At 51.9% G+C, this 20981-nt stretch overlaps 8 protein-coding genes across 8 annotated transcripts; 4 read left to right on the top strand and 4 right to left on the bottom strand.

Moving 5' to 3' along the window:
• Positions 1 to 600: 600 nt before the first annotated feature.
• HO133_008806 (uncharacterized protein) lies at positions 601 to 3517 on the top strand (the record flags this gene model as incomplete). The annotated part of the gene is made up of 9 exons (XM_037299669.1): positions 601 to 818; positions 880 to 889; positions 946 to 959; positions 1027 to 1054; positions 1126 to 1246; positions 1294 to 1961; positions 2074 to 2256; positions 2323 to 2877; positions 3083 to 3517. The coding sequence occupies 9 exons, from the start codon at positions 601 to 603 to the stop codon at positions 3515 to 3517; spliced, it is 2232 nt and encodes a 743-aa protein (XP_037155670.1).
• A 1792-nt stretch (positions 3518 to 5309) lies between these two features.
• On the top strand, positions 5310 to 6995 carry HO133_008807 (uncharacterized protein; the record flags this gene model as incomplete). The annotated part of the gene is made up of 1 exon (XM_037299670.1): positions 5310 to 6995. One exon carries the CDS (start codon positions 5310 to 5312, stop codon positions 6993 to 6995), a length of 1686 nt encoding a protein of 561 aa, XP_037155671.1.
• A 1101-nt stretch (positions 6996 to 8096) lies between these two features.
• On the bottom strand, positions 8097 to 9479 carry HO133_008808 (uncharacterized protein; the record flags this gene model as incomplete). Its single annotated transcript, XM_037299671.1, has 2 exons — positions 8097 to 9205; positions 9263 to 9479. 2 exons carry the CDS (start codon positions 9477 to 9479, stop codon positions 8097 to 8099), a joined length of 1326 nt encoding a protein of 441 aa, XP_037155672.1.
• A 324-nt stretch (positions 9480 to 9803) lies between these two features.
• On the bottom strand, positions 9804 to 14455 carry HO133_008809 (uncharacterized protein; the record flags this gene model as incomplete). Its single annotated transcript, XM_037299672.1, has 5 exons — positions 9804 to 11031; positions 11086 to 11670; positions 11721 to 13763; positions 13811 to 13874; positions 13921 to 14455. The coding sequence occupies 5 exons, from the start codon at positions 14453 to 14455 to the stop codon at positions 9804 to 9806; spliced, it is 4455 nt and encodes a 1484-aa protein (XP_037155673.1).
• A 532-nt stretch (positions 14456 to 14987) lies between these two features.
• On the bottom strand, positions 14988 to 16154 carry HO133_008810 (uncharacterized protein; the record flags this gene model as incomplete). Its single annotated transcript, XM_037299673.1, has 4 exons — positions 14988 to 15180; positions 15250 to 15379; positions 15510 to 15568; positions 16135 to 16154. 4 exons carry the CDS (start codon positions 16152 to 16154, stop codon positions 14988 to 14990), a joined length of 402 nt encoding a protein of 133 aa, XP_037155674.1.
• Positions 16155 to 16598: 444 nt separating this feature from the next.
• HO133_008811 (uncharacterized protein) lies at positions 16599 to 17591 on the top strand (the record flags this gene model as incomplete). The annotated part of the gene is made up of 1 exon (XM_037299674.1): positions 16599 to 17591. One exon carries the CDS (start codon positions 16599 to 16601, stop codon positions 17589 to 17591), a length of 993 nt encoding a protein of 330 aa, XP_037155675.1.
• Positions 17592 to 17803: 212 nt separating this feature from the next.
• On the bottom strand, positions 17804 to 18357 carry HO133_008812 (uncharacterized protein; the record flags this gene model as incomplete). The annotated part of the gene is made up of 6 exons (XM_037299675.1): positions 17804 to 17845; positions 17895 to 17958; positions 18022 to 18049; positions 18110 to 18148; positions 18213 to 18269; positions 18333 to 18357. The coding sequence occupies 6 exons, from the start codon at positions 18355 to 18357 to the stop codon at positions 17804 to 17806; spliced, it is 255 nt and encodes an 84-aa protein (XP_037155676.1).
• A 404-nt stretch (positions 18358 to 18761) lies between these two features.
• Positions 18762 to 20590, top strand: HO133_008813 (uncharacterized protein; the record flags this gene model as incomplete). Its single annotated transcript, XM_037299676.1, has 4 exons — positions 18762 to 18798; positions 18851 to 19407; positions 19466 to 19603; positions 19667 to 20590. 4 exons carry the CDS (start codon positions 18762 to 18764, stop codon positions 20588 to 20590), a joined length of 1656 nt encoding a protein of 551 aa, XP_037155677.1.
• Between the last annotated feature and the right edge of the window lie 391 nt (positions 20591 to 20981).

Raw genomic sequence — 20981 nt, forward strand, 5'->3', positions numbered from 1 at the left:
ATAATGCTCATCTAAAAGCAAGCACCCTTCTTCCGGAGCATAGCATCTATGCTTATATGGGGGAACTGATAGCCGCATCACTCGCCCACCGTACTTTCTCCACGGAGGCTGAATCCGTAGCTTGCGTTTTACTTGCTCTATCCAGTGTTGCATACGCCTCACACATGCAGTGCTTGAATTCGCTTCATCACTGTTTCATGCCATCCGCCACCCCAGACTCATCCAGAAATTAGCCTCGATCAGATTCGACAGGGTCTCAACCTTACGAACGATTCAACCCCGCTGTATAGGACATGATAGTCAAGGACATTACAAGGACCTCTCTCTTCCGCCAAGGTATCTTATTCGTCATACCACACAGCCTGTTTCAACATCCCCCCCGTCTGTCGTTCTATAGCACGCTTTGCCCCTCGCCAAGGCATACTCGCAAAAGCCCCACTACGCAAGACACCACCATCCCACCACTTGGAGGAAATCATACACACCTCCAAGAACCTCGACAATTAGACCGACTGGTCGGACTCCATCAAGCTTAACTTCGCAAAGCATCCATCATCTCAACAATCAATTGTCCACCTCAGCGGCGACAAAGCCTTTTCAATGACCGCCGCCGTCCTCCAAATGCAAGGCAGGCCGATTGCCTCCATATCCAAGCCTCAGAGGCAAGGCAAGGCTCGAAAAGCTCAACTGGCAGCTATTGCACCTAGATATCAGTTGGTCTCCGATCCTGACGCCTTCGACAAGGAGGATCCCACAGTCAATGCGATTGTGAACGTGCCCAGGACTCGTCTGCCCCCAAGGTCAAGGTTCGGATGTTGGTAAGTCTTCCTTCTCCAAATCAGTCTCTGCTAGGCTCTCTGGCTGACATTGAAGATTCAGGACATGTCGAGTAATTACTTCCCCAGCAGGCCCGAAATACTACTTTTGATACTGACATGCTTGCAGACACGCAAGGTCAAGTCGGTCCCTCCTCTGACGCTGTCCTGCAACAGCAAGCGTTTACTAATCTTCTGCTCGTCTTTTCAGATGTGACGAGGCTAGACCTGAATGCACAGTAAGTCAGACATGCTGCCACATCCTTTGCAATAGATTTGTTGAAGTGCTAAACATAACACTCTGTTCTAGCCATGTTCTCGCCTAGGACATCCGTGTGACTACAATCCTCGACTTTCATTTAAGGATGACACGCCGAGAGTGGTCGAAAAGATGGCCCGTGTAGCAGGAACAGGAGGACCGGTTTGGGATCGTATGTTCTCCCTGTCCTGCTTCAGCCTGTTAGCTCAACCTTAGCAGCATCCCTACCCCGACCATTCAAGCGTCAACGCACGAGCCCACAACAGGAAGATCTGCTCCCTCCCTTCTCAGATTTGACCAACGACGAGGATCGAGAGAAGAAGGCTGAATTTAGAATCCCTGGGTCTTACCATCTCCTGGTGAACCCTTCGAGTTTTGCAGAATTTGACGAGTACAAAGACAACCGTCATGATCGGATCTCGCCGAAGAGCACACCAACAAAGGGACCAGGAAGCGAACTAAGCGACCAGTTCAGCAACGACCAGACGCAATATAATGACCCAAACGGTACCGATTTCAATGATAGTCAGACATCCGATGACCCAGACATCGTGATCTTGAGAGTCTTCGAAGACGATACACGCAAATTGGGGTCACCAACGAGTGCTGTCGTTCAAGGGCGATCATCGAGGACGCCGACTCTTTCGCTTCCGTCTTCTGCGGGATCTGCACATCGTGCCGACTACTTTAGATTCTCGTATGACAATACGCCGCTGATGAGGATGGCTCACAAAGATGGACGGGATCATCAATTGGTGTACTACTACAAGAGTTATGTGCATCGCCATCTAGCTCAGGTCCACCGAGATTCCTTAGGGACGTCTTTGGAGACTGGAGCTTTATCAGCGCCGGACGTGTTCGAACGACAGGCTGCTAGCTTTCTACCGGTACGTCAATGTTGAGCTGCTTCGTTGAAGGCATGGCTGGGGAATGCAGCTCTGGAAGAGAGGCCCATGAAGGCATTCGTCGGGCAGCTGGGCTGATCAGGTTCTTCCACAGCTTTACCATGCCCTGATGGCATTCTCTGCGTTGAGCATGTCCTACAAGAACGGTGTCCCCAACCTGGACGCTTTACAGCATTACCAGCAGGCGCTTCCATCCCTGCAATCCAGCCTGAGAACCGAGCAAGACCTGACTTCGGACGGCGTCTTTCTCACCCATTTTATTCTCCTCCTATACGAGGTAAGACCAGCAATGTCTCACGTTCCAATACCCTCCCTGAATTGACCCACTAACATTGCCGTCCAGATCGCAGCTGGCGAACCGAGGGGTCTCTCGCTGTGGTCTCAGCACATCGGCCAACTACTTCGCATCACGCTTCTCCGCCGCGAGATGTATGGCCACGAGCCTTACTCGTTCATCGTCTGGTGGGTTGCTAGCATAGATACCCACGTGGTCCTCTCGGGCATGGGCAACGGCGAATTCATTGAAACAATGCTCCGTAATAATATGCTACCATCCGGCATGGACCCCCAGAATCCCTACCACACCTATGACTATGCTTCTCCTCCGCGTGGGCTTGCTTCACCGAACGGTCATGAAGCCTTGCCTAGCGCTCTCGCCTTCCATCGCCGCATTAGCATTTTGGCAGCGGAGCTAGGGCTATTGGCGAGGGACATTCGGGCAGTGGAGAAGCAGAACCCCGATGATAGGAGTCATGCTGTTATGCAGAGCCGGCATGAGAGGATTGGCGTACTGCAAGACACGTTGAGAAGGACGTGGAATGTTCAAATGCCTGTGTCCGTGGCGAGCGGTTACTGCAACCAGGTCTTGCCGGTGGGGGCCAGAGGCATTTTTGAACATGTGAGTGACCGACCCTATTTTCCTTGCTTTTGAGAGCTAGCAGTGTTCGTCTACAAGCAGTTTCTGCTGATCCGTCCGGGGGCGATCTACGCCACTTGTTCGTTGGGGGCATGTCAGGTTCCCAGAAGCTCACAAATTTCTTCTCAAAATGAAAATATTTTTGCCTAGAAGCCGCTATAGGGATGGTTGCTAAAATAATTTATAGTCATTCGCGCTCTACCGCGCCTGCCTCATCTACTCTCACACCTCCATGTACAGCACACAACGTCTCCTATCGCCGTCATCACTCATCCACGAGGTCTCTCAATGTGGGGGGGAAATTCTCAGATTGGCCCGTGAAATTGTCGCCCACAATCATCTGGAGCGCAAGTTCATCGTCTTCCCACTGTTCATGTCCGGCTTCGTCTCCAAAAGCCAAGATGAGCGCATGGAGATCCTAGCGTTGGTGAAGAAGATGGAGGAGGATAGTGTGGGCAGGAATGTAGTGGCTGCAAGGCAGCTATTGGAGATTGTCTACGAGAGGCAGGAGAGGCGGAGAGACGAGCTGAGAAGGGAGGGCGTCGACGGGGGCAGGGAGGACGTGGATTGGGTGAGCATGATTAGGGAGCTGGGGTTGCAGGTTGTCAATTGTCGACTCTGAGAGTGAGAGGCCGAGAGCTTGGTGAGGAGCGTGAAGGCGGGGTTTCTTGCCGGACGTTCGGCCGCTGTCTGGGAGATGAGGGTCATGGCTGATGAGGAATTGCTCGAGAGATGGCTTCAGGCTTGCTGGTGTGACGGACGTTTCGGAAATACGAGAAGTGGTTCGAGGCTTGCTATGGTGACGAATCTTGTCGACATCATCAGGACGGTGAGGCCAGGCTATGAGGAGATTCTATTCGTGCTGACAGATTGATATTTGTCAAGGATCGAAATTGCAGGGGGATGGGTTTAGCACAATGGCATAGCGTGGCATGGGGGTGTATCACATATATGAACAGAATACGAGAAAGATGGTGAAGGAGGCAGGCATCTGCTGCATCTTTAGCGAAACCTGCGGCGAGTGATGTAACATTGACATTGTTATGATTATTATTGTTGTTGTGTTTGAATTGGTAAGAAAGAAGAATGATTGGTGGATTGGCTGATTGGTTGATTGGTTGGCACCCTGCCATCTGAGCTTGAAACGGGCAAGCCAGAGCGAGGAAAGAAGCCAACCCTATTTCGACGACATGAGACCGTACTTAAAGTAAAGTACTTTATTCGGCCACACCCGTTGCTTTTCACTTTTCACTTTTCACTTCCAAGAAGAAGGTTGAGGCTGCCGGCGGTTGTTTCATCTCACACACAAGCGCCTACTTTAGGTCTTCGGATACGAGAGGAGAGGAGAGGAGATGAGATGTGATGAGATGATGAGCATGAGATGGATAGATTACATACGGTGCCAAATTTTGGCTGATCATTATTACCATTGTTTGAAAGATGAGCATTCGTAACCATCTACCACCTACTCTACTCTGTAGCCCATTCCTCCACTCTGAGAACAGCGACAATTGAGCCGACGCCAGCAACATTCTTCTCCGTAGCCTCAACCATCTCAGATCAAACATCCTGCCCGGGGTCATGGATGGATATCCGAATCAACGCGGCCGTGTTGGGCATCACCCGCACAATTCTGCCGGGGCCGTCAACTGCAGGGTTTGGAGGGAGTAGTATCTCGCGGACCGGGAACCACCGGCTCAGATGAACTTCCCAGCCAGTGCCTCTCGCGTGCCTTTTTCCCGTCGGACAGCGGAAGAGATTGTTGTAGGATTTGCACGCCAGCAATACAACGTCTGCTTCGCGAACGCCTGATGAATTATCATTCTGTAGGACCGTGAGCAATCAGTTCTCTGAGGTGAAAGACGTCGCGGTTGATGCGTTTGGTAGACGCTTGGCGAGCCATGCAAGGGATACAATTGGCTTCAGGAGGGATCATGGTACCGGAATTTGATTATGATCGGAGAGGGAGGAGAGTGTGGCGGAAGGGGTCGCTATACCAAGGATCCCATTGGGATACAGCTTGGAGAGCACGGTGCGGTTACATGAGTTTGGGCACGTACTTACCGCACCTTAACGCTAACACCACGGTCAAAGTCGTTTCCTCATTGGACTGCTTGACTGACGTGACATCCAAGTTGCAGATGGGCGTGTTCTTTGCTTCTTTTTTCGCGTCTTGACTCTTGCGTGATTTTGCTAAGTCATCCCCAGCGCGTAAAATCAATGTCGATCAGAACCCGAAATCGCCGAGAGGCTTCAATGGCCACTGGTGACTGGACAACTCTTTGATAAATACAAAATCATTCCTCTTATTCCTTTTATTCCTTTTCGCCCCTGGTTGCCATGACCATGTCGCCTCACACTCTTTTGCTCTTTTTTTGAAGTTGAAGCCTGTCGACCAAGGTGTGTGCAGAGCAATGAAGCAAAGACTCCACGTGGTCGTCACCACAATTATACGCAGGAATGTTTATTATGGTGCTGCCCGCAACCTCAGCAGCTGTGGCCATCCGAAGCCTCTCTCCCACGCCTACTCCACCGCAGTGAAACCCCTTAAAACGTCCTCACTCGTCACCAAGTCAGCATGCGCAAGCGCTGCTATCCTGGCAGGTACAATAGCATTTTGCCTCATCAATGCCCCAATCGCTCATGCCGAAGTTCCTATTTCCCATACTCCGGGAAGGCGCAAGATACGGCTAGCGGAAGTACAGAAACACGGGCGCGATGCTGAGACAAAATGGGTCACTAGGGGCGCGCGGGTCTACGACATCACAGATTGGATTCCCGGTCACCCAGGTGGCGAAGTCATTCTGAGAGCCGTCGGCGGCCCCGTCGATCAATACTGGAGTATTTTCACGGTGCACATGAAGCAAGAGGTGTATGATATCCTTGAATCATACTACATTGGGGACATTGACCCCGGGGATCTGGTCGACGGGCAAGTGCCTGTCGAGGACCTTCATGATCCGTTTGAGAATGATCCCAGGCGGGATAAGAGGCTGCATGTTCACACTTCGCGCCCGTGTAATGCGGAAACGCCTACGGAGGGACTAGGTGCTTTTGTCACCCCGAACGACATTTTCTACGTGAGGAACCACATGTGGGTACCATCCACCTCGGAATCTGACCACAAGATCGTCGTTGAGCTGCCCAACGGCGAAGAGAAAGAGTACAGCCTCAAAGACTTGAAGGATAACTTCGAATCTACAACAGTCACAGCTACACTGCAGTGCTCAGGCAACCGCCGCAAAAACATGACCCAGGAATCTCGCTCCACCAAGGGCCTCCAATGGAACGTAGGCGGTATATCCACTTCTGAATGGACGGGCGTCCGCCTGCGCGACGTACTCGCTGATGCAGGCTTCCCTGTCGACGAGTACCCGGACGAGGTGCGCCATGCGCAATTCATGGGCGCCGAAGCGTACGGGGCCTCGATACCCATTGACAAAGCTGTAGATCGACGCGGCGATGTCCTGCTCGCGTACGAGATGAACGGGAAGCCGCTGCCGCCAGATCATGGCTATCCCCTCCGGGTTCTCGTACCGGGCACCGTCGCGGCACGTAGTGTGAAATGGGTCAATCGGATCGTTTTATCCGAGGACGAGTCTTCATCCGAGTGGCAGCAGAGAGATTACAAGTGCTTCGGGCCTAATGTAGGCGGCAACCCTGACTGGGGTACTGCGCCAGCTATCCAGGAGATGCCGGTGCAGAGCGCCATCACTTCCCTTCGCGACCTCTCTCCCCACTCACAAGCCGATCGCAAGTACTTACGACTGTATGGACTAGAGGAAGATTCGGTCGCCGTGGAGGGTTACAGTTTCTCTGGTGGAGGGAGGAGGATCGTCCGCGTAGATGTTAGTGCCGATAACGGACGGACTTGGCATCAGGCGGAGCTCCTGTCGGACAAGGGGAAAGGTGCAAAGGCTTGGGCGTGGACGAGATGGCGATGGGTCGTCCCGCGGCAGCAGGCCGGGAGATGTTTTGTCGTCAAGGCTGTCGACGAGGCGTACAACACCCAGCCAAATGATTACGACTCGAATTATAACTTCCGAGGCCACCTGACGAGTTCGTGGCATCGCGTTGGATATCGGCCTCCGGATGTCTAGGTAGCGGGCGTGTGGAACCGTTCCTGTTGCCTGCCTATGCGATGCGGAAGATACCATTTAGCGTCGTTCCAATCCTGTGGATTTCCAGTCACTAGGCCATTCGTCTCTACTTTAACAACCGTTTCACCCATCACCGTACCGCTATGCAACGTGAACCTCGACACGGGTTCGAAGTGCTCACCAGATCCTGACGAAGACCCTTTATCCTTGACCTTTCCAGCCCACACCAACAACAATCCGGGCCCTCCCTCCATCCCCCGTCTCCCTTCGTTCCCCACAAACCAGTCCGGGGAGTCGCCGGCCGGCAATATCAACCGGAGGCTGGACTCGATCGCCGCCACGAGGGCAAGCGAGCGAGCGTGGCGGAAACGATCTCATTCGACGACCGGCGAAAATGAAAGAAAAAGTGGTCATGAGCTCGGGACACTTGATCTCTTCGACCGGTTCAGGGAGATTTGGTAGCATATAACACGAGTGACCGATGAGCCTAAGGGGATGATGGATCGATGGTGGGGAAAGTCGCGCGAGAAGAATGACATCTGCGTATAGAAAGGTCATGAAGGCAGTCCGGGCCGTCGTGGACGAGTGGCGGACCCCCCCGTCTTCGGATCGTTACTGGCCGACTTACCGACCTGCCTACCGACTCGGTGAGAAGCAGGCTGTGGCGTTCTGGGGTCGGGTCGATGCGATGCGATGGCGATCTGGCCGGTGAGCGTAACCCTGATGAGTAATGATGAGGCTGGAGAAGAGGAGCGTGGGAGCGGTGGGTGGTGGAGAAGGTAGATGGGGTACTTGCGTGCCTGTGGATCTGGGGAAAGTGGCAGGCTGGGGCTTTTTTCTTTGGGGGGGGGGGAGGGAATGCGGTGGTGGATAAGGTAGCTAGCTATTGTTGGAGACTGGGATTAGGTACAGTAATCGTAGGTACTTTGGGGAAAGGGAAAAGGGATGTGGAAGAGGATTTTGAAGCTTTGATGGCCACAAACATCAGGAGCGTTGTCAGTGGCGGTGACGAATCCAGTCAAAGCCGCTGATGCTATTACCTTAGCTATCGCTTTTGATATCATAGTCGTCGTGGAAACCGGGCTGCCACCGCTCGTGACTTCAGTCAAGCCCCATTTCGAACCCATCCCTCGGATTCCTGCCTCCACCCATCCCTCGACCCGTTCCGCCACTCCCGCCGCCGCCCCCGCCGTTCATCCTACCCTCCAACTCCTTCAACTCTCTCTCCCGCTCCCCCAACATCTTTATCCGCTCCTGTCTCACAACGGCGAGGACCCCTTCCAGACTCGTCCTCCACGTATCCAACCGCCCTTGCACCTCGGTCCATTGCTTCTCCCCAAACACGCGATACGTGCTCCGATGTATGAGGAAGGTTTGGTTGAGCTGGGATAGCTTGCCCTCCACGAGCCCTGCGCGGATCACATCGATCACCCACATCTCTACATCCTCACTGGGGATCTGTAGGGCGCGGGCTATATGCTGATATGGCAGACTCCGACTTTGTGTGCTCGCGGCCAGCGAGGCGAGCGTGAGCAGGCGCATTTTCCGATGCAGAACCGCCGCATCAAGGGACGCATCGGACAAGAAGTCGTCGTGGGATTCGAGGAAGTCGTTGTAGTCGTCCAGCAGCTCGGCGTTGAATATTTCAAGCAGTTCATACCATTCTGGTTCCGACTTGCGGAGCGCTTGGATAGGGTCGCTGGAGGTGAGGTCTTGGAAGTCGAAGTGCGAGGGATGGGACAGAGCGGCCTTGAGCGCACGGATCGCGAGGTTGTGGGAGTCTGGCGAGGAGACCTCGTCGGCGGGGATGGCGCGTAGGGTTCGGAGTAGATAGAGATATGACTGTGCATCTTCGCCCGCCTCCGCGGCGACGTTTGCGATTTCGAGATACAATTTGCGTTGGTCTTCTTCGTCAGTCTCCCACGCTGCGATCCAGCTGTCTAGGTTCTTGAGTTGCGGACGGAGGAGTTCGAAGGAGGAAGAGCTGCGTACGACGCGCAGGACTGCGAGGAAGACGTGGTAGCGGGTGTCATTCGTTGGGGGGAGGATGTTGAAGATCGTAGTCAGGATGGAAAGGGCGAGGCCGGGGCCATTGTTTGGGGAGGACTTTACGGGGGCGGAAAGGTTCTGGCAGATTTTGGGGAGGAATTTGTCGAGGTTCGGTGACTGGCGAACTAGGTGGATGAGGAGGTTGTAGGCTGCTATGAATTCTGTATCCTGATCTTTAGCACATGCCCTGAAAAGAATTGTGCAGACAGGCAGCCCACCCTTCTCCGGAGCGGTATTCAGCACATCGCTGGCAGTGACGAGCTTTTTGAGCACTTCATCCTTCTGCCCCTTCTCCAACAGAGGCGTGATTTCTGCTTGAATGTTGGCGTTGTCCGGAGTTTGTTTCTTTTGGACCTCATCGACGTAATGTGCGAGCTCATCGGCAAGCTCCTCAAAGGAACCTTCGATCAGCAGAGTATTCGTGGGGCCAGGCATATTGATGGCCGTAACAAAGTCGTAGTCGTGGATTTTGTGCGGGCAAATTCACAAAATCTTGGCGTTTCCCGTGGCGCTAGCGAGTTGTACGAGTAACATGAGCTGTCGACTCACAGTCGGCCACCATGAGGCCCAAATACTTCATGTATCTCCGTCTACTAGAAGCAAAACACTTGAACATCTGTTGTCTGTCTTCCAAATTTGAGCTTACTTATATTACAAGTGATTGATACAGTGAAGCGACCTCTTCCACTCCTTCTCCAATGACCGCCCTTACCATGTATGAGAAGCCCGAATCTCCTTTCTCTCCACTCGTATCTCAATTTAGTCTAGCACTCGCCCAGCAGTACTAGCTGTACTCCTATCCTTGGTTTGAACCTTCTTTAACCCTGTTCCCTTCTGAATGTCGCCCAGTAAGCCTCCTATACTCGGCTTTCCACCTGGCGGACCACTCGATATTCCAGGGGGTGGTGGCGGAGGCGCTGGTGGTGCACCTGTCATTCCAGGCGGTGGTGGTGGAGGCGGAGGTGCAGGCGGAGCGCCTGACGTCGGCATAGGCGGTGGTGGGGGTGGGGGTGCAGCTGGAGGTTCTCCGTCATCGAAACTTCCCGGCATGGGTGGGGGTGGCGGTGGAGACATGGCCGTAGCTGTACTCGGTGTTGGAGGTGTTGGGCTAGTTGGGCTTTCCATAGTCTTTTTATCATCCATAGCTGATAAGGGCCTGGGGGGTGCCATTGTGCCGAACAGCATGGAAGCGAGTTGTTTCGCGCTACCTCCTGTTGGTTTATTGGTATCCTCTTCGTCATCTGAGGACGAGGTAGAATCAACAACGGACCATTCATCTTCTTCCGGACGAACTCGTGACGGACGGTTGCCGGTTGGGGTAGAAGTGAGAGGTGGAGGAAGCGTTTGAGACTTTGCGGATTCCTGCTGTTGAGTCAAACGATGGAAAGGATTTGTGGATTCGGCAGCAGTGTTTGGTGAGGCAATGGATGGCGGCGTAGCGGCCGTTTCATTAGCTTGATTCATCTTTTTGAAGAATGGGTTCTTGGTATCTGCACCGTATGAAGATGATGACGACGGTGCTGGTGCTGGCGGTGGAGAAAGAGCTGGTGCCGCAGGAGGACTTTGGACGGGCGCTGGAGGTGGACTCATTGAAGCTTCAGCCTTGGCCGCAGGCGCAAATGGCGGTGATGAGCGACTAGACGCCTGGACACTACCTTCTCTTGAGAGCACCTGACTGTTCAATGGCGTAGTCTCTTGTGGCGTAATCGCTTGAGGTCCATCCTCGTCAGACGAATCTTCGTCGCCTAGGCTCTCCAATTGCAACTGTAGCTGCCGTTCCCGTTCCTTTGCAGCTTCCAGCTCTGCTCGCTGAGCTGCAAGCTTAGCTTCCTTCTCCTTTGCTTCTCTCTCCGCGGCTTGCTTCCTGCGTTTCTCCTCCTGCTTCTTAACTTTACCTTGCTTGACCTGCTCTTCTAGCGCTTTAAGACGAGCCTGCGAAGCTTCACGCTCTTGGGCCAGGTCATGTTCCTGTCGTTGAGCTTCGTTTCTGTACGCTTTATTAGCTTCTGCGTCGGTATCTTCACCCTTCATCGTGACTTACTCCATGCCCCTGGTCTCTGACTGTTGGACCCGCTGCTGATCTTTGATCGCTTGCTCCTTTCCTTGCTGCTCGGCTTCGGCCCTGAGGGCATCATCGTCTTGTTGCCGTTTGACTTCCTCACGCTGCGCGGCACTGTCTGCTCTACGGTTTCGCGTTGGTGGAGGAGGTGGCTTTTTGGAGGACTTGCTAATTTCTGGAGCAGACGGTTGCTCATCGGCAAGCCTACGTTGCCTCTCTTCTTCTCGCTTGGTATCCTCTGCCTCAGCTTGACGGACTCGTTCTTGACGTTCCTTGGCTTCGCGTTCTTGTCTCTGCTGGGCAGATTCACCAGACTTAGTTGGTGGTTTTAAGCCAAGAGCTGCAAGACGTTCGGCCATACGCTGCTCTGCCTGCTGCTTTATGAATGCGGCTCGATCTTCGCCGGTCTTGTAGGATGAGTAAGAGCCTGCAGAAGCAGAAGCAGCTGCTGGTCTTGAAGTTTCCCGAGACTCGGGTTTCCTCTCATGGCTGGTCGGTGTAAGGTCACGCGAGCTATCTTTGCGAGAGGGACCTCGGCCATTTTCATCGGAACGACTACTACCAGTACTAGAGGTTATCAGCAGAAGCCCAGCATCGTGCTAGGAAGAAGGACCCACTCTTCACTTCGTACTTTGGCACTACGACTACTCCTCTGCAAATCAAAGATGAAGTCTCTCACTTCATCCTCGACACCCAGGCCGTCCTCCCACCTCCGTCTTTCGTGCTCACTGCTCGCATCCTCACCATCCTGCATCAGAGTATCCTCAAGACCACGAGAAAAGTCTCGTACGCTGTCTTCCACATCTTTGATCATACTTTCATTATTCTCCCGTTCACTCTTAGCTTTTGAATTCTCCTCCTCCAACCGTCCTGCAGCGGCACCGCTGTCATCTCCGCCGGCGGGAGCACCTTTACCTGTCAGAGCCGCAGAGCGTTGCTGCATCATTGCTTTCGCGCGCGCCTTGAGTCTATCTGCCTCTGTGACAGCCCCGCCGGGTCCAGTACCAATGATCGTGGAGGCGCTGCTGGGGTGGGCTTTTGCATCTTTCATACGGAATAATTCAATCTTGGCATCAGAAATGCTACGTTCTGTCTTTCTGACTTGGGACGCTAGTTCTGGGAGGCGGTCTGTCAATCTCTGCAATTGGCGTTTCAAGGTCCTTCGTTCCGCGCTAGAATCAATGCTTCGCAGCGTTGCTTTGGGATGGCTATCGATGTCCTCTTGAATCCGCCGTATGCGTCGATAAAGGTCCTCGGCCTCTCGACGATCCCTTCGATCAAGAGCATCGTCTTCTTCCGCAGCGTTCTCATCCTTGAAGTCAATTGCGTCCAGCAATACCTGCTTTTCTCGGATCTTCTTACGCAGCTGTTCGATCGACAGATCATCACTTGATCTTTCGGAAGATGGTGATGTTGATTGAGCGGGTGAAGGAGTACGTCCATCACCACCAACCCTGCGGCGCGCACTCGATCTGTACCCGATATCATCGTCGTTGTTTCGAAAGATGGTTGCATCCTTTCGTCCTGGCGTGATGCCGTTCGAATCGTTCCGGAATGAATGGTTCTTCAGATAGCTAACACCCGTTTTCTGCGGTTGAAGGAAGGAACCCGTACTTTTCCTGGTTTCGGCATCTTGTGAAAGTAGCGACTTGACAGTATCTATAGAATTCGTGAAGTTCCTTGTCGATGGAGGGACAAGCTCTGGTGGCAGCTGATTAGGCACGGGGTAGCCATTCAGCTTCCTGTAAATTAAATGCATAGCGACAGCGAACTCATCCATATCTAATCTTCCTTTATTACTAGGATCGGACAGAGTCCAAACCTTTTCGAGGTCGGCTTTAGGCAGTCCGCTTTGGCCCATGACCTCAATGGCAACATCACCACCAATGAAGCCTTTGTTGAATCCATCCCAGGCCTTGAATAGCTGATCGTAGATCTTCTTCTCATCCTTGGTAACAGCCCACGGAACCGTAGCGCTTCCCGACAGTCCAGCCGTTGTATATCCTCCTTCACGGCCTGCTTGGGGCATCATACGCTGTTGTAGAGCATCAATATTTGGCAATCCTGAAGCCGGAGCGTTCACAAGCCCCCACTGCCCAGGGCGTCCCGTAGGCTGAGCATTAAGAGGCATTGACGGTTGGTTGCCAGTCTGCGCTGGAGAGAGGTTCGAGCCATAACCCGTCGGCATTGGCGGCATGGGAGGCCTGGGACCCTGGTAACCCGTAGCTTGTGCGTTTTGCTGGTACCCTGTCTGCTGTTGCTGAAAGCTAGTCGGCTGTGGTGTGAAGCCGGTTTGCTGATTTCCAAAGCCCGTTGGTTGAGGTGGGATGTACTGCGCTGCGAAACCTGTTGGTTGAGATGCAATCTGCGACAGCAGCTGGCTGTTCGAAGCCTGAGGCTGAGGCTGCTGAATTACGGAGGCGGAGCTTGCTGAGGTTGGAGCATTGAAATTGGGCGCATTGCTTCGAGGAGGCGCCACAGGACGATCGTCAGGCACGCCGAATGAAATGATATCCACCATACTAGAGACTTCGTTCATGATCTTTTCCGGCAAACTTTGCGGTAATTCTTTTCCCACAAGCTTCAAATTGCAAAGGTACATGGCTAGAGCGAACTCCGGAAAGAGGAGCTGACCCGACTTCGTTGTATCCGAGAGAGTCCTAGAAATTGTCAATTGTCGGACACCAGGATCTCATGCATGTCGTACCATATCTTCATAAGATCAGTTCCGGGAAGTTTCGATCGGATCAGCAAGTCTTTGACCTTCTCGCCTATGTTTTTTTAGTTGTAGCAGCGACCTCTTCCTTGGCTGCTTACCATCTAAAGCTTGTCCATCACCTACTGCCGACTTGAATAGCTGCTCAAACTTCGCCTGATCCGTGGCGGTCAAATATGATAGCCGAATCTTGGGTATTTTTGTGCTTGATGCGGTAACTCGGGGCGCTGAAGGTTGCGATGCAGGCGTTGAGGAGAAAGACTGGGCTATTTGGGAGGAGGTTTGACCTGTCTTCTGCGGAGTAAATTGCTGCTGAGGAGGCTGTCCCGTCTGAAAAGACTGTTGTTGAGGAAGCTGGTTCTGGGAAGGCTGTTGGTTTTGCGTAGGGTATCCGGTGTACTGTGGCTGTTGTTGCGAAGCTTGGAAGCTTTGCTGCTGTCCCGGACCTGGGTAGCTTGTATGTTGAGGTTGGAGCTGAGCTGCACCAAAGCCAGTAGGCTGAGGCGCATTGTAGCCAAGCTGTTGAGTGCTGTTTGGTTGCTGCTGGCCTTGCTGGGGGTAAGACTGTCCATACTGGGGAGGGGCTGGACGGGCGCTGTTGCCCCCTCCCAGGTAGGAACTTGATGCTGAATACATGAATTATCGGTACAGACAAAGGAAAAAGATGTAGAGCTGGGATGTGAGGGAGTCTGAGACCATTATCTAAGCGTGACGAACTGACGATGTTTTGGAACTCTTGGGCGCTACTCCTACTCGGCTAAACTTGCACGTATGGGATTTGCCTCTTCAGGGTGTCAGGCTGCCAAGTAACAATAAATAAGGTCGTCCAGCAGGCCAGGTGCCAGATAAAGTGACAGTTGAAAGTGAACAATTCCTTAAGGCTCTGATAAACTAAATTCAAGGAGCTTCTTGTGCTGTTTAACTTCCTTTCCGAAGCAATTTGATCGTGCGGACAACACTATTCGAGGTTGATACCCAAATTTCCACTCCCATTCACACTATGAGTATTGAATCATGGCATGAATGTTTTCATGACAACGTTTTGCTTCTGGTATCTGGTCTGATCTTATTCCAGGGTTCGGCTCCTAGCTTCATGCCGTTTTCCGCCAACGCCTGACGCCATCTTCATCGCTATGCAAATTGCTGCGGCTTTTGTGAATCTGACCTATCATTTCCCCGCCCTTTTATCGTCCTTCTTCTCATCCGCCTTAGCCCCGTCCCCTACCATTTTCCTCAATTCGAATTCTTTGGTGAACTCGCGGCTTAGAATGCTCAGGTCGTTGACCAGATCTTTGCAGCATTGCATTAGAGCGGCGCGAGGGCTTAGGGTGCCATCAGTCTGAACTCGGAGTTCAAATTTACTTAGGAGGCGAGGAGTGTTAGCAGAGAGTTTCAGGCACCGGGAAGATTTGCGTGGGAAATGGCTTTACCTGACAAGTGGATGAGGCACTTTGTAGCCGGCGAATTTGACGTGTGGCGATTGTAGAAGTCGCGAGCGGAGAAGATTACCGAGAGTATGATCTTCCTTGTTGAAAGTGAAGATCGATGATGAGGGAATACCTGAGTGGACGAAGCATCATATGTTAGCAAAGGGAAGGAACGCTCTGCAAAACTGTGTAGGGATGTAATATGGAGAAAGATCTGGGGAATCGATTGTGAGGTATGGAGATGGTCTGGAAATCGAACTCACGTGTATCTGCCTCTTCGGTAACTTTCTTCTCGCCGTCACCTAATAGAAAAAGTTCGAACCTAGGCTGCGTGTTATCCTCTGCTGTAGGTCTTGACTCGCGTCTGTAGCCTGCGTTGCCTGCGTTGGGATTCATGCTTGACATGTGCAATGAAGCTGACCTCATATGCGAGTGTACAGATGTGTGCTGGGTAGTGCTTAAGTTTGTAGTGTATGGACGAGTCACATAGTCACTCGTAGGAGCAATGTAGTCGGCCGAAAATGTAGGGCTCAGGCTACCACGAGAGTGTTGAGATGCCATGACTCAGGTCATAAGGCACGTGATCGATAGATATGTGAGGAAAATGCGTGAAGATCAAGCAAAAGTAGGTGAAGGACTGGAAAGTGAATTTGAGTGCACAAAAGTGAATGATGCATCAGAGCTAACGCACTTGGATGATGGCGACTAATCGTACACATGCCATAACATGTTGTGAGTTGGGTGGCATATGAAGACTTGCCAACCATAGTTCCCACTACGAATTTGACATTTTTGGATTTTAAAGGCCTGCATAGCCATCTTGATGTTCTTTACGACTGCAACAAGATGCCAAATCATATGAAGAACTACATTCAAAATCACACATACCTGTCTGGGGCATTCGCCATTTTCCCAAGTCCTGTCTCCTTGAATACTGCTGAGTCTCTTGCTGTTTGTAGTTGAACCCAGACTTGTACAACACTTTTCCTGCTTCACAATGCCTTGCACTACAGGAAGTTTTCTCGTGAGGCTTTCTTCGATGTACTGGTTGTGTAGATTTGTAGCTAAGAGCACTTTAAGCAAAATAAAATATGCGATACTATGGAGATGGTAAGAGATACAACTGCTTTCGACAACCATTGTCTCAAGAATCTGGCGCCAAGACGTAGACTAGGGAGGTTTGATTGGTGCTCGCAGCGGAATTGGACCGCACTCAGTCGTTCTTCTGCCACCCCCTGCCAATTCTGGAGATAGGTGGCCATGCGCCAATAGAATTTGCGAAGATGATACCTACTACAACTTTGAACACAGCATACCCGTGGACCCGGAGCCCCCTCATAGCCAACGCTCCAATGAGGCTGATAGCCCTGGCGCCCCTTGCGTATGCAGTGTCTCAGGCTGGAGGCTTTGGCTGGCTCGCTGCGGGTACTGACGTGGCTGATCTGAAAAAGGAGTTGCAAAAAGTCGCAGATCAAGTGGCGCAAAATCCTGTTACAGGGTCGAGCTCAGACTCCCTCCCCATTGGTGTGGGCTTTATCAACTGGTGTGTTGAACTGGAGACAGCGCTGGAGGCTCTGAGGGAGCATATACCCGCTGCGGTGTGGTTCTTTGCACCAAGGAAGAACGAAGACCTTGTCGAGTGGACGAGAAACATAAGAGAGGTGAGCAAGGGGAAAACAAAAATATGGATACAGATTGGGACAGTTATGGACGCAATTGAAGTTGCCCGTTCTTGTCATCCAGACGTCCTTGTCGTTCAAGGTTCTGATGCTGGAGGGCACGGACTAGCACATGGTGCTGGAATTGTGAGCTTGCTTCCAGAGGTGGCTGATTCGTTACGAGGGATGGGAATGGGAAGTATACCTCTAGTTGCAGCAGGAGGTATAGTGGAAGGTCGAGGGGCCGCTGCCTGCCTGGCTCTGGGCGGAAGTGGCGTTGTAATGGGCACAAGATTTTTGGCAAGCAAGGAAGCCAACATAGCCAAAGGATATCAAGTTGATGTGCTTAGAACGACCGACGGAGGGAGGAGTACCGTCAGAACGAGCGTGTACGATACGCTACGTGGGACGGTGTGGCCCCGTCAATATGATGGACGGGGTATAATCAATCAAAGTTATCTGGACGCACAGAATGGTATGATTATAGATGAGAACAAGAGATTATATGGAGTAGCTCTACAGAAGGGTGACCATGGATGGGGGGAGAGTGGCAGGGTTACTGCCTATGCTGGATGCGGTGTAGGCTTGGTGAAAGAAGTCAAGCACGCAAAAGAGATTATCGATGAAGTTAGACAAGATATATCTGAGGTGCTTTGGAAGCTCTCACATGCATCATCAAAATTATGATTAGAGCTACCCAGCTAATCGGAATAAAGTCACTCGAACTATTTCCCTGAGGGACATTTAAAACACCTGTTTGCTGGCTGAGTGATGACACGCATGCATATCCTCAGGCCGTTCTCTTCAATCTCCATGGAGAAGTTCTGATGCCATCGTGTCCGCTCGTGAAATCGTGTGAGAGCCTCCTGATAGAGAGGAACAATGCCAGGGAACTCGCATCATGATTCAGTCGTTTCAGGACCCTCACCGCCGGGAATGAGCTGGTAAAGAGTCAGCTCGAAAAGCTTCACCGGAGTACATGGTCGTTACCATGCAAATATTGTTGCCATTTAGTAGGATTTTCGGGAGCTTCGTATGAGAGCCGCTGTAGTCACTGCAAGCAACATCAGCTGCAAAGCTAGTTTAAATCTGAGCTGCGGCATCATAGAAAACGTACAATTCGGTCACATCCTCAAGCACCATATCTGAGCGAGGGATTAGTCAACTGTTCTATGTTGCAAGACAAGAAAGGCGCAAAGACATACTGACATAGTCATCGAAGCCCAAGAGCGTACCTGCAAATTCTGGATATCAAGGTGGCTTAGCAGAGTCTCCTTGGACATGTGCGGGATTCAGATGGCTGTTTACCTTTATCCCCTTTCATCACCACCCAAATGCGTGAGCCAACGCATTTGTCGATTAATTCTGCGCCGAAGTCTCTTAGTATCTGGACCAGATCATATTGTTACATCAAAAGTGGTCACATACCCAAGGGTAATAATTGAGATGTCATTTCTTGAAGTACGGTATGGCGATTACTTTATTCTTCAGAAAACCGGAAATACTGTATGGACTATGGAGGTTGGAGAAGGGAGAACGGTCTGGCCGAGATGTGCTTATACTTCTGGTCCGTCGCTGTCAACTACAGAGCTAGCTACGGTATAACCCGGGTAAATCGCGGTTATATGCATGCAGCTCTTTCTGGACATGGCGGCACCAGTGGCTTTGGACTAAGCTAAATCAATGTCTTGTCGGTGGTCTGCTGGTTCTAGGCGGCATTTATCTCTTCTATTAAGGTAACAAGTCTCCCTCTCATCCCTGTCTCTACCGAGTCTCAACCATCTGGCTCACCTCCTACAATCATGCTCTATCACTGTTGAAGCTGTCCAACAGCCATGGTGCTTGTATTCGTAGAGGATGGGCAAAAGAAGCAGTGGGTGTATCACTTGCAGAAGTGAATTTGCTCTCACTCACACCGCCTCCGCTCCTGCTAACATCCAACCTAGAGCGCAAGGTGAAATGTGATGAAGCCAAGCCAGAATGCGAAAGATGCAAGAAGGCAACCTACAGGTGCGCTGGATACGATCAATCTTGGCTCAATGAAGCACCGTTCGAGCGCGAAGCCCACAAGCGTATTCTGGTGCGGAACCAACTATACAATGCCAGGCATAACGCTTTTCTCCCAAAACAAGCTCTCATATCCCAAGGCCTTCTGCCTGCTGAAAAAGTCGCCCAAGAATTGAACCTGTCCGCCTTCCGAGAGGATATATGCCGCTCCTTTTTATTTCACAGACTCTGTTCAGGAGAGAACCTCTCCAAGGCTATAAGCTGGTGGCTGAATCCGACGCCGAGGGTCCAAGTTCAATCGCGAACACTGGTTTCAGCGAGCAAAGCAATGGCGGCTGCATTCTTCGGACGTATACATCAACAGCCACAGATTATGCACCAGGGAACCTTATTGTATGGGGAAGCCTTGCGGAATTTGTCGAGTGACCTGTCGCATAAGGTGAAAGCATATGCTTTCGAGACGTTGGGCGCGACCATGGCACTCAACATGTATGAGGTTTGCCTTCGCTCATCCTACGCATCATGAGGAGGAAACCCTACTGATCCACATATAGATGATACACCTCACCCCTGATAGTACTGGATTACTCACTCACGCTGGCGGCATCGGAGATTTAATATACGCTCGTGGGCCTGAGCTCCATAAGAGCTATCCTGAAAAAGAAATCTACTTGGAAGCACGCGTAATTCTCGTGCGTCAACCCTAAAGTCCATAGGCCTCATGAGTGTCATTTCCCTAACAGTTTCCGAGCTAGGTCGCGAATGCGATCTTTTCCTGCCAAAGAACGTTCCTTGAGGAGCAAAAGTGGAAGGACGTTCCATGGGAGGAGGATGTATCCGCAAAGTCCATGTTCGATTACATAGTCGATGTACTCTCCGATTTACCCTACTTCCTGCAACAAGTAGCGCACGCCAACATCTCCACGGCTACCGACTTGCCCGAGCGGCCAGATAAAGAGTCCCTGCAGAAGCAGCTTCTAGAGCGTCTGCAGATCTTGAGAAAACTGCAGGGGAAATGGCACATCAAATACTCGACTCCAGTGTGGCAGGTTCCTGTCGCATCTGCCTCGTCGCAGGGCTCCGACAGTATCAGGCCTCCATTTGACGCAGCCATTCACTTCGCAGACCTGTTCCGTGCCTATGAGTATTGCGCCTATCAGATGGCCTGTATTCTTCTCTTCTTGCTCTATCAGGATCTCTCACCCGAAAATCTCCAGCCCGTTGAAGACATCCTGCCCGGCCTTTTCCCCCACGGATCAATACAGGATGTAGTCTGCAACATCTGCCGCTGCACTGAATACCTCTGTCACGAACGACATGGCTCCCGTGGCTACATAGTCCTTCAATTGCCTGCCACCATCGCTTACCTGGCTGCCGACAAAAACTCACCGGAGGCCAAGTGGCTGTACCATGTATGCAAGAAGCGCGCTAGAAGCAGTGGATTTGGCTGGGGCGAGTTTGCAATGGATCAGGTCACGCCTCTTAGTTTGTGGATGGCCTCTTGCAGAGATCGACATCGAAATGCGGGATCGAATGGTCATTTTGCCGTGGTGCGACCGTGTTGGGCGGTGGACCCCAAGGAACCTGCGATTGGTAGGAGTGCGTCCTTACACTCTGACGCGGCTTTGCCTCTGAGAGCATGGAAAAGCTTAGGAGAGGCCGTGCGCAACCCATCTTAAAAGCCCAGATCGGTCTGCCCCGTGAGGGTAACGGGGAACAGCCCAAGGGAAGCTGATCGATCCGTTTCACGACGCTACAGCAACCCGCTATGGGCGATCGATCATTCCAAAGAGCGTCAATGTACATGACGACCGATGAAGCAAGTACCGATGAAGCAAGTACCATCCACCGTTGACTTTTGTTCACAGGCTTTCATGTATAGACTGTTGATATTCATGCTTATAGATCTTTATGCCTGTCACATGAATCCGCTGTTGGACACCCGGACAGGAGTTGGCCTAGAGGTATGGACGTGGAGTTCGGTAGGTGCGAGCTAGTGTGGACTATGTATGTTAGAAGACAATGTATGCTAGTCTCAATCGAGCGCCCTCCGGTGGTGGCAGACAGTTT

The sequence above is a fragment of the Letharia lupina genome (assembly GCF_014066315.1).
Source record: "Letharia lupina isolate WasteWater1 chromosome Unknown contig_5, whole genome shotgun sequence".
Classification (NCBI taxonomy): domain Eukaryota; kingdom Fungi; phylum Ascomycota; class Lecanoromycetes; order Lecanorales; family Parmeliaceae; genus Letharia; species Letharia lupina.